We start from the raw sequence: 12,258 nt of genomic DNA on the forward strand, positions 1-12,258 counted from the left end.
GCGGGGGGAGGGGGGGAGCTCCCAGAATTGCGGCTCCCAGAATCGTGGCCATGGGGGTGGGGCTGCACTGTGTAGAGCCACCTGCACACCCCCTGCACCAAACAGGAGCTGCCCCAGGTAAGTGCTCTGCACCTCCTGCCTGCCCCAGCCCTGAGCCTCCTCCCGCACCCCCACCATGAGTGCCCTCCCACACCCTAACTCCCTCCCAGACACCGCACCCCACCCTGAGCGCCCGCTGTATCACAAAGTGTTAAACCAAGATTTTCAAAAATAATAAAGCATGTTCAATCACATTGCTCTCACTAAAAATATTAATAATAATTTTTTGTAGCGAGAGCAAAAAGGTTTTTTGTACTGTTAATAAATAAAATAAAATAAAAATTTTAATATTGTTTTTCATCTTTATCTCATCGTTTAATTTTTTTGTGTATGTTTTATAATTTACATAATACATTAGTACAGTAGTACATGTATATAATTTATACATATATTGGGGGTGCGTGCTCAAAAATTTTTTACTTATAGGGGTGCGTGATCAAAAAAGTTTGGAGACCACTGATCTAGTCCATTGGTTCTCAACCAGTGGTCCGGGGCCCTTTGGGGGGCTATGAGCAGGTTTCAGGGGGTCCTCCAAGCAGGGCCAGTGTTAGACTTGCTGTGGCCCAGGGCAGAAAGCTAAAGCCCCACCGCATAGGGCTGAAGCCAAGGGCTCTGAGCTCTGCCACATGGGGCTGAAGCCAAAGCCTGAGCAACTTAGCTTTGCGGGGAGTCCTGTGGCATGGGGCCCCAGACAATTTCCCTGTTTGCTGCCCCCTAATGCTGGCTCTGGCTTTTACATGCAGAAAAGCAGTTGTTGTGGCACAGGTGGGCCATGGAGTTTTTATATCGGGGGGGGGGGGGGCTCTGAAAGAAAAAGGTTAAGAACCCCTGATCTAGTCCATCCTCCTGTCTGAGGCTGTGACTTATTTTTAAAAAAAAGTCCAGTGAAACGGGCTGCTAACTTCATTGCTCAACCATTTCTTGCTAAGTCAGGAGTGACGCTGGCTCCACGGCTACGATATGGGAGGGAGGAAAAGAGAAAAATTGTTGAATAACTTCAGAACTTCAAATGTGAAATGCAGGAAGGCAAAAAAGGAGCATGGGTGGGAGGGGGGAGACACGTGCATAAACCACCTCAAGATGACTCTTCTGTACACTTACGCAATTAGAACACAATGTTTTTTAACTAATTTTCTTCACTGGGCAAACATTTCTCACTTCTCATAATGCCAGGAAACAGATGCCAGTAAAGGTTTGGAAAGGGTACATTACAGAAAAAATAAATTGCTCACGTCTTGTGGGAGGAACAAAAGAGCATGCCATGAAATATTACGAAACCAGGGAAAGGTTTTAAACTACGTATTATTTGGAAGTTATATAACTTATTTTTTGAAAGCGCAGTCCCTATCAATTTTCCTTTCTGAGTTGGAGAAGTGACCAGGGCCTAGGTGTGAATAAAGCTAAACACCTTAGAAGACCGCTTCAAATTGAATATGAGTCAACAATGTGATGCAGTTGCAGAAAAGGCTAATATTCTGGGGTGTATTAACGGGTCTGTTGTATGTGAGATAACTGTCCTGCTCTACTCGGCACAGGTGAGGCCTCAGCTGGAGTACGGTGCGCAGTTCTGGGCACCACACTTCAGGAAGGATGCGGACAAATTGGAGAGTGTCCAGAGGAGAACAACAAAAGTGATAGGTCAGGTTTTCTAAACCTTTTCTCAGGAAAGGTTTTTTAAAAATAGCTACTGGGCATGTTTAGTCCAGAAGAAAAGACAGAGGGAGCAGGGGGACCTAATACCAGTCTTCAAATACCTTGATGGCCGTGATCCATTGTTCTCTAACTCCACTGGAAGTAGGACAAAAAGTAACGGGCTTAATCTGCAGCAAGGGAATGGAAATTTAGATATTCGGAAACCCTTTTTACCTATAAGGGTCGTTAAGCTTTGGAATAGGCTTCCAACAGCGTTTATGGAATTGCTGTCTTGGGGGGAAGAGTTAAGAGGAGGTGGGACAAACGCCTGCCAGGGACGGTCTCGGTTTACTTGGTCCTGCCTCGGTGCAGGAGGGTGAGAGACCGCTCCCTTCCCAAGGTCCCTTCCAGCCCGATCGGGTCTATAATTCCTTGGTGGAGCCTCGTGCTACAAAAAAAACGCTCAGCCCCCCAACTGGCAAACGTTCAGGAGCTCACTCCTCTGCCCACCACCTCTGAATTCAGACAACACAAGGGCTTGACGCTAGCACCACACGGCGAGGTGGTTTCACTTAATGTTTTATCTGTGCCCTGAGGATCATAGACTATGGGGCTTGGAAGGGACCTCAGGAGGTCACCTAGTCCAAGCCCCTGCTCAAAGCAGGACCAATCCCCAATTTTTGCCCCAGATCCCAAATGGCCCCCTCAAGGATTGAACTCACAACCCTGGGTTTAGCAGGCCCATGCTCAAACCACTGAGCTATCCCTCCCTTGTCTCTGGTCTCAGCGTGACCGTTTTAACCTTCCTCGAGCTCCCGGGGTTCGCAGCCCGCCCCCGCCCCCAGGCGCCGGGCTGCCCGCGCGAGGTCCAGCTGCCGGGCCGGCGCGGGGGGCTGTGACCCCGCCCTATCCAGGGCGCTGGCCGGCGCCTCGAGGGCGGGGGCGCGGCTCGGTCTGTGGAGAGCCGGGAGCGCTCCCTTACCCGGCGCGCGCGCGGCACCAGGCGCAGAAATTTCAGAGGGGGGCGGGGTCTCCTTCGGCCAATGGGGTGCCGGCTCGTCAGCGGCTCGCCTGCGCTGGGTGTTGCTAAGCAACCCCAGGAGGACGGAAGTGAGCCCTCCCGGGCGGGGTCAGAGGCAGCAGTTCCGGGTCCGCGCCTGGCCGGGCGGGGCGGCACCATGACCTCGCTCCGGGCCTTCACCTGCGACGACCTCTTCCGTTTCAACAACATGTGAGCGGCTCCCACCCCAGCCGCGCGCTCGGGGGGGCGGGGCTTGGTCCGGCGCGGGAGCGGGTTCGGTGTTAGTAGAGGGGGGGATGGGAGCTGCCCCTGCCCGGTGGGACCCCCCCGGCCCCGGCCCCGGCCCCGCCCCCGCCCCCGCCTCACCCGCGGCAGCGCCCTCGCGGTTCTGAGCCTGTCGCCTCCCCCGGCTCCGTGCCGCCCGGGGCTGTTCGGCGGCCGCCCGAGGTGGGTTTCCCGGCCGCCGTGGGAAATCTCTCTGCAGGACAGAGAGTGAGCCGCTGACATATCCCTTTCTGAGCTGGCTCCCGGAGTAAGGCTGGTGGACACTGGCCTGTACGAGAAGGGGCAGTCCACAGAAGAAAAAAGAGCAGGAGGACTTGGGGCACCTTAGAGACGAACACATTTATTTGAGCATCAGCTTTCCTGAGCTACAGCTCACTGCATCGGATGAAGTGGACTGTAGCTCATGAAAAGTTAATGCTCAAATAAATGTGTTCGTCTCTAAGGTGCCACAAGTCCTCCTGCTCTTTTTGCGGATACAGACTAACACGGCTGCTACTCTGAAACCTGTCCACAGAAGAAGGCAATCACATGCCCAGATTTAGTTTCAAAACTGGCACTGTAGCTGTCCCCTAACTAGCTACTAAGGGCTGTGGGGAAAATAACAATGAGAAGCAAAGAGAAAATAATACAGTAAGAAAACTATTAATAAGGTGGAAATTAATAAGTCCCCATCCCTTTCACCAACAGTCCTTTTTAGTTCAGATAACAAAAATAAAGATTAAGGCCAGTATCCTGATATCGGATCCATGAGAGTACAATGGTCCCATTGAACTGAAGGCAACTCTGTACAGGTAGAAGAGTCTGCCATTTGGATCAGGATCAAGGCCCCAAGACACCATGGTACCATCCGATGGTGAATTTTGAATATTTTATGTTAGAATTGGATGTTCCCTCTACAGCTATGTCTACACTGTAGTTGGAGGTGTGATTACAACTTGTGGGCATACCAGTGCTAACGTTAATCTAGCTAGCATGGCTAAAAATAGCAGGGAAGGCATGGCAATTAGGACTCTGGTGTGGGCTAGGAACACCAATACATAGCCCATGCTGCCAGATTAAAGCTAGTGTGGCTATGCTTACGTGAGCCTGAAATCACACGTCTGACAGCAGCATAAACAGCCTAAAGTTGTTGCTTTCATACTTACATGAACTCATTCAATATTGCACCCCGTCACCAGCGATAGATTGTCTTTTTTACGGGGGGGCGGCGGAGGAGGATTGCGTTGTCTCTTGGAAGTGTGTTGTTTGGAAGTAAAACCTAACCAGATTAATATTCCACGAGAAATATACTTTGTAAACCTTTTTAAAGTTTAATCTGTTTTTATTTTTTTTACAGTAATTTGGATCCACTTACAGAGACTGTATCCTTATTAAGGTTTTCATTTTACTGTACATACAATGTTGGTATCAGCAGCTTTGTTTCTTCCCATTATTGTAGTTCTTATTACTACACACGTCTAATGTACCCAGAACTGTAATATGGTCTTTACTAAATTTATCCAAATTGGGTAAATTAATTTACAATAATATGTAGGGGTTCCTCAGAGCCTTACATTTCCCTCCTGCAAGCCAGCCTAACCTTTAACTTCTCCTAACATATTTAAAACCATTTTGTTTTATGTTGCTCTCACGTAGACTATTTGCTGGCTTATCCCTACTCTTCTCTTAAAATCCTGGGGGGGAGACCCAGACATAGGAATCTACTTTATCTGAGTAGAAAGCTGGCCATCGAATATACTGATAAAAGGAAGGCATAAATGCAACCGGTGGAGCTAAGACTCTCAACAGACAGCACATGCTGTTCAGTGCATGTCGTTTCAGTGCTGCTCTGTGGGAAGCCATATTCCGTCCAGCATTGTGTACTGAAGAAAGTAGTATTGTCAATTAGCTGTATACTTCTTAACAAGAACTCTGTAGTATGGGATACCTTTTTACCTACAGTATCTGGCTCACTGGCCAGAGTATTTTATTGTTGCAGAAGCACCAGGTGGAGAGCTAATGGGTTACAGTAAGTGGAGTATTGTACACGTAGTGTGACAGCTTATAATTTTTAACCATTTAAGATTCTATTGCATTTTAATACTTAGGGGCTATAAATCAGATTTCAGTTCACTTCCTGTTTTTTAATATTCACACCAAACTGGAGCATTTACTGCTAACACCACCTCAGAGATGTTGAAGGGCATTTCATAAATTATGCAGTCATGTTTTGTGGTGGTGGTCCTTGTGTGGCAGTGACGCAGGACTAATGCTGAGCTCTAGCAAGACACATGTTTAATGTTTCATTTGTGTAAGTCTTTGCAATATCAGGGCCTTTGTCATTGCACTGGACCTTGGCCTACCATCCTTCTGCTTGCATGTGAGGGGAAATGTTATCCTGTTGTTCACACTCTTGCCTTTAACAGGACACAGTCAACTGGATTTATTTTTTTAAATTAACTAATTTCAGCACATTCAGATTTCTCAGAGCGCCCTCCTAATAGAAAGGGTTGGGGTTTTTTTGGTTAGTTCCTTAAAACTGTTTTTCTGCTCCCCTACTGCATTTATAAGAGGCTTGTCGGAGGGTCTGAGAGCAACACTACCTAACATGCTCAGGCCTGCCTCTTCCGCCCCTCCCTTTTCCTGTATACATGCCCACCTGCTTCTGCTTCACTTTATTCAGTTCCTCACATAGCAGTGAGAGTGAGTGATGTCATTATGGTAGTGCATGAGACAGGAAGCAGAAATGACCCTTCGTAAAGCAAAGCTGGTCAGGCACAAAGTGCTGTCAGTCACATTAAGTAAAGACATTGAAAAAACCAGAGACACATATTTTTCTCTAATGACCCCATCTGTGCAGAATTCACTGTCCTGGGGTCTTGGCTTTCTGGTGTCAGACTGGCAAAATTCCCCATGCTCTAAAGGTTTTTGGCCCCTAACAGCAGCAATATTGGCCAGGGACATGACTGGCTAGTCCCCTCTTCAGGGGGTCTTTGGGCTTCCAATTACTGTCCCTTGACTATAACAGTCCAGAGGACTGATTGAACACTTATCAGAGTCTCACCCTAAAATGTATCGCTTGAAATTTATGCTTCAAAGACAGAAGCAATAAGCTTAGCTGAAAGTCAAGCATGAGAGTCTTGCAGGATGGTATCTGGAGAGGAGCAGAATTACAGGAAAGCAGTTTTCCCAATTTCTGTAATCTCTTTCAGTTCTAGTGTTCTAACGACCTGATCTTGCGAGGAGCTCTACCCACAGACAATGTGCAGGACCAGAGCCTCGGTGATTAGGGTTACTAGTAACAGTCAGAAGTACACAATTTTCCAATGGAAATGTGATTGTTTTTTGTTTTTTTTTACATTGCCTGTCCCCTGTACCTTCCAAATAAGGCTTGTGCAGTTAACTATAGTAAAACTGTTTCATTCCATCATTGTGAAACACCACTACTGCAGTCTTCACAGGATCACTAAAACATTTTGGCTTAGAAAGCAGTTTGAAATAAATCTGAGGCTTTCCTTTGCGGGGATGTCCCTGTGGGGATGGGGTACGTTAATTCCAGCGTGCTAGTTAAGTGCTCCTTCCGTTTGCAGTAATGGGTAAAGCTGAAGGCTCCGTGGCCAGGGAGGAGTGGCATGGGCATGTCACTGCTCTCTCTGTTGCGCCCGAGTTCCGCCGGCTGGGTTTGGCCGCTAAGTTGATGGAGTTACTGGAGGAAATTTCAGAAAGGTGAGCACTATGTACAAATTCTAAGTAACTTTTTCTTGTGTCCCAGAAAACTGACCTTGCTTGCCCACTGAACATGTGATGTTCTGATTATAATTCCCAGTGGATACAGAGCGCGAGGTTTAAATGATAGCTGGCAAATTTTAAGACGTTTCTTAGCTGTTGTTTCCGAGTGGCAGCCGTGTTAGTCTGTATTCGCAAAAAGAAAAGGAGTACTTGTGGCACCTGAGAGACTAACCAATTTATGTGAGCATAAGCTTTCGTGAGCTACAGCTCACTTCATCGGATGCATAATGCATTATGCATCCGATGAAGTGAGCTGTAGCTCACGAAAGCTTATGCTCACATAAATTGGTTAGTCTCTCAGGTGCCACAAGTACTCCTTTTCTCTTAGCTGTTGTGAAAGCCTATTTGTGGGGATGAGAGGGAAGAAACTCCAGGTCCCTGTAAAAATTTCTTGTCTGGGGCAGAGAGAAGATTCCCTTCACAAAGAGTCAACTCTTTTTCCTGTGGTGCCCACAACACTGTGTGCAGTGTGCAGACAGGGTGGGAACTGTCCCTGCTTCAAAGAGCTGACTGTATGAGAGAAGTAGAGAAACAGATGAAATCTGTGAGGCTGCTGAGTTTACTGCTCACAGTTTTGTTTTTTGTGTGTATTGGGAATGAGATTGTTTCCCGCTGATGTGATCTGAAAACACTGGAGTCTTTTTTTAAGAGCAGATAGTGTGATTTTTCGCTTAGAATCTCTACAAAATGATCACGACACAGCTTAGCGATAGATCAGATAAGCACTGTCTAGGATAAATATACATAATGCAAGGGGAAAGGTAAAACTATATTTTTTTGCAGAGCTGCAGTCGGCAATAGAAATACAGAAAATAATTACATGGATGACTAAGGCTCATTTCTAGTGTACAGGACTCTCCCCTTTCTTGTTTGAGAGATGAGGCTAGCGGGGAAAGTTATTTATGTAGGTCTTTAAATGAATGGATAAAAAAATCTGCTCCCTCTCTCCTTCTGGAGTGCAAAATATATCAAATAACTCACCCAGTGTTTCTTTGGTCACTTGTACACAACTCAACTTTGCAGAGTTGTGCATTGTGTGAAAGCCTGAGATTGTTCGTGTGGCTAGACTCCTCAGTTGTACCTCAGAAAAATACATCTGCCTGTAATATAAATAAAAAACACACCTTTTATCATCACTGAATAGGATGTATTCTGTGAAAGAATTTGTTCCTCTTCTCTGATTATTGGCAGTAGATTCATCATATTATGAAATGTATTCTTTTGCTTTTCCTCATTGTTTTTTTTTTTTTTTTCCCTTCACAAAGAAAGGGTGGTTTTTTTGTGGATCTCTTTGTAAGAGTGTCGAATCAGGTTGCAGTAAATATGTACAAGCAACTGGGCTACAGTGTCTACAGGACAGTACTAGAGTACTACTCAGCTAGCAATGGGGAGCCTGACGAAGATGCCTATGGTAAGTACTTGGTTCCGTAAGAGCAAATCACCACATATGTGGAAAGCTCCAGGGTTGTTAGCTTTATTTTCAAAAAAGTAAAGAAAACTCAGACAGTTGCTTATCAAGTACAAACATATATACCTTTGGATAGCTCTTTAAAGAACAAATCGGACTTGAAATTACACTTCAATTACAGAATTTGTTTTTCAGCAAGTTATACTTTGTGGTATTTATTGTATCAACAATACTTCTGTTTTGAATGTCCTCGTTATTAATTGATACTTACTCCTTTATTCCAATAGATAACTTGTTTAAACTACCAAAACGATTTTGCCGTTATAACAAGTACAAGCAATGCCTTCTATAACGATGGTTAAAATGCAGTTCCTGTTCTAATCTCTCTTTTCATATGCACAGAACTTTATCTAGCAAATACATCTTGGGCTGAAATTATTGACGCTTTGCCTCACCCCAAAAGTGAATTTATTTTATAAACAGCAGCAAAATTGGTTGAGTATTTCTGCGGGGATTGAAAAATCCATTCACTTAATCATCAATGACAAGCAGAACGCTTTCCCTGGTTCGGGATGAGTCCTTAGTCTTCAGTTTCTGCAGAACGTGAACTTGTTGTGTCAAGTGGTTGTGAAGATAACCTTCCAAATGTAAATGAATGCGGTGCTGTCTTCCTGAGACTACAGATACATGCTGCCTGAGCACTGCTGATGCCACTTACAGCTTTGCCAAGCAGCTGAAGCGTGATATTGACATGATCCCTGTCCTTTTTAGGGTTACTATTCAGAAACATGTGGACAGCTGCTGAAGCTGACCAGAACTTGTGTTAATTTCACTCTGCTGCTGCTTGGGAAAGCTGTAATGAGCAACAGATGTAAGGAATTGCGATTCACAGGGGAAGAGGACCCAAAAGAAGTTGGGACAGGAGAGCACCTGACACTCCCAACTCTCAAACACCCAGTAGCCAGGGGCTGATATGAAAGCCCTGAACCTGGGAACCAGCTCCTTTCCAGCTGGGAATGGAGAGGGCTGGGCTTTTTACTAGTTCTATTCGGGGGGCGGGGGCTAAGCCAGCTATTCATATTTTGTTTGGCCTCTCAATAGCAGATGCTGGTAACCCTTTGAAGCCTTGCTTTTCGCAGACACCCTGATCTTAAAATTGTGAATGTTTAAAGTCAGGCAAGGATAAATGCGTGCCTTGGAACGGTTCTGTGAATGCACCTGTTAATGACGTATTCTGCTGCTGATGCTTGTCGGTTCCTCAGGCAGTGGAGCCCTGGATATTTTTCTATTAAAAAACAAAAACCCACATTGATGCATCACTATACCTGAGATATCAAGCACTCAGTTTGAATATTATTATCTTTGTTTCCTCCCAGAAGTTTTACTTGGCTGCTTTGCACATGTTGTTTTTGTTCCTGCTTTGTTACATGTAAATATAGGTAATGATTTTATTAAAGTATACCGTAAAATACAAAGGAGGTGGCGGCTCACATTCTTGGAGCAACCTTACATCCAGTGTTTGCTATTTTGACTTTAATATTGCATTAAAGCTAATATTTTTGCATCTAATTGTATTTTATTTGTAGCAGTCTTATAGTATTGGAATTTCTCATAAAAGATGAGCTTTTTTATTCTAATCTAGAAGAACATTCACTTAACATGGGCTTGTTTAATGTTGTCTGTCTTGTAGTAGTAACATTTGTGTTTGTCAACAGATATGAGGAAAGCGCTTTCCAGAGATTCAGAGAAGAAATCAATTATACCATTACCTCATCCTGTGAGACCTGAAGACATTGAATAACTCTAAGCTGTGGTTCTCAGGCAATTTACCAAAAATAATGTTTATGGACAATTTAAAATTTAGAGCGCAAAGAGCATCAAATGTGTTTTTTTTTTTTTAAGGTAACAGAAAAGATCTTGGATAGATGAGGAGGAAGAAGGCACAGTCTTAAAAAAAGGAGTTTAGGCTCAGTGTTTTACTTTTCATAAAGCCCCAAAAGCAACAGTAGGAAGTGTACAGTTAATTGTTTATATTTTGATTTCCTGTTGTTGTTTATAAAAAAGCAGACAAGTTTAAACATTCCACTGTCATGTTTTATACCACATATTAAAACTCAGTGATGGAAAATATTACTACTTCCTCCTACTGGGCCTGAGAATCACAGCTGCAAATGTTCTTTTTTGTTCTAACAGTTGAAGCTCTAAGGGTAGATATGAAAAAGATGAAGTGCATAATAAAATACAAATTCAGTGCGATACTGGTTTGTGTAAACTTGATCCATGGCTTTCTCTCTCACTATTTTATGTCATGTTCACATGTTTTGTTGTAGCCTTCCTTAATTAGTTTTCTCATTTAAAAATCAGCTTTGGCAGAAAGTGGGATATTGTGTATCAGTTATTGATTAGGCCAATTCAGTTCTGTGTGTGTACTGTACAGTATTATTGGAGGTAAGTCAGCAATGTATTCGCTCTTTACAGAAAACAGATTCTCTTGGCCTGTGGAAGTCCTGAGCTCAGAAAAGGTGGCGCCGTTTGTTACCAAGCTAGAGTAGCAAGTCCTTTACTCAAAAACGAAAACTTCAGGCTACAGTCTGGCTATTATTTTAATACTGTGCTCAGCGGCGGAGCAGTACTTTTAACAGTCCCTTCTCGCAGATTTGTAATTGATGGAAAGTTAAACAACTGACAGAAGCTTTGTGTGGGTGCTCTAATGTTTTCAGGGACTGAGTTTCAGTTGAAAGCTCTAGAACATCTCCCTCATGTGGTTAACAGGTCTGTGGTTCCATCAGAACACAGCTTGCTGTGGATAGTCATGATCAGATGGGATTCCTCAGGTAATTTTAGCTAGGTCCAAAGGCTTGCATGCCATAGGAAGCTAGTGGAAAGCAGAGCAGTAGGGCAATATGTGTTTGGCAGTTTCTGTTGCTGAAGCGGGAGGCAGATGCAGGCCTAGGCTAAAATCTTAATCATATGAACCTCACAAAGTGTTTTTGGCTGGTGTGCTGCAGGAGTGATTTGTTCTAAGATGAGGATTCCAATACTGTGTAGCTGTGCTTTGCTCTGTTTAGTGAGAGGCGGGAATAAGAAGTGAGCAGGAGCAGTTAAGTCGTGTTCCCAGACTTTTTCCAGAGAAAGATTTGAGTAATACATGGAATTTAGTCTGATCATTGAAATAAGCCTCTTTCCTCAGAAGTAGGGAACAAATGGGAGATTGGCTTCTTGAGGCACAGAAGGGTCAGTAACTCCTCAACTCCCCTCCAAGTTGCCCCTACAAAAGTTACAAAACATATTGGTCACTTTGGGCGTTACATTGTATGTAACAGTTCAAAAGAAGTGACATTCATTCAAGCACTGCAGGTGTTAACTGTAGAGAAGATCAAACTGTTGGAAGAGAACAGAATCAGCTGTGTGTTAACATGCGGAGCTCCAATCGTCCTGCAGCCTACTGTTGCATATTAAAGTCTTACATTAGAAGATAATGTAGTATATAGTTAAAATCTACAAAGATGTCCAAGAGCTTTGTCTTTGTTAAGGGAAAGGGTGAAGCAGAGAAGTTTTAAAAAGCCAATTTTTAGAATATAATGTGATGCATTTGACATAAGCTAGCTTAACAGCTTCCATCTGAAGGTATCACCCCTGTTTTACAGAGAGGTGAAATGACTTTCCCACAGGGCTACAAAGCAACAGTTGGGACTAGAATCCAGCTTTTGAGTCCCAGGGCATGTCTGTGGCGATCAATGCACTGGGGGTCAATTTAGCAGGTCCAGTAAAGACCCTCTAAATCGACTACAGATTGCTCTCTGGTACTCCACTGGAACGAGAAGCATAATGTAAGTCGACGGGAGAATGTCTCCCATCCACCTAGCGTGGCGCAGACACTGCAGTAAGTCAACCTAAGCTACGTCAACTCCAGCTAAGTTATTCATGAGTTGCGTAAATTAGGTTGACTTACCCCCATGGTGTAGACATGGCCCCAGTCCAATACCTCCCTGGGAACTTCTAGCTGAATGGAATATTAAACTCAAATTGACCTTTAGCTTTAGAG

At 44.3% G+C, this 12,258-nt stretch overlaps 1 protein-coding gene across 1 annotated transcript; it reads left to right on the forward strand.

The window, feature by feature from the left end:
* The first annotated feature begins 2,830 nt into the window (after positions 1-2,830).
* On the forward strand, positions 2,831-10,139 carry NAA20 (N-alpha-acetyltransferase 20, NatB catalytic subunit). Its single transcript, XM_074949734.1, has 6 exons — positions 2,831-2,962; positions 4,374-4,398; positions 4,955-5,045; positions 6,607-6,742; positions 8,071-8,216; positions 9,929-10,139. Exons 1-6 carry the CDS (start codon positions 2,910-2,912, stop codon positions 10,012-10,014), a joined length of 537 nt encoding a protein of 178 aa, XP_074805835.1. The 5' UTR covers positions 2,831-2,909; the 3' UTR covers positions 10,015-10,139.
* Positions 10,140-12,258: the final 2,119 nt, after the last annotated feature.

This window comes from Natator depressus, chromosome 3 (assembly GCF_965152275.1).
Source record: "Natator depressus isolate rNatDep1 chromosome 3, rNatDep2.hap1, whole genome shotgun sequence".
Taxonomy (NCBI): Eukaryota; Metazoa; Chordata; order Testudines; family Cheloniidae; genus Natator; species Natator depressus.

Bases quoted from the DNA above. Each gene is read 5' to 3' on its own strand.
- NAA20 (XM_074949734.1), top strand. From the start codon at position 2,910: ATGACCTCGCTCCGGGCCTTCACCTGCGACGACCTCTTCCGTTTCAAC. The intron at 6,743-8,070 runs GTGAGCACTATG...CCCTTCACAAAG, and splicing joins CTGGAGGAAATTTCAGAAAG to AAAGGGTGGTTTTTTTGTGG. The intron at 8,217-9,928 runs GTAAGTACTTGG...GTTTGTCAACAG, and splicing joins GCCTGACGAAGATGCCTATG to ATATGAGGAAAGCGCTTTCC.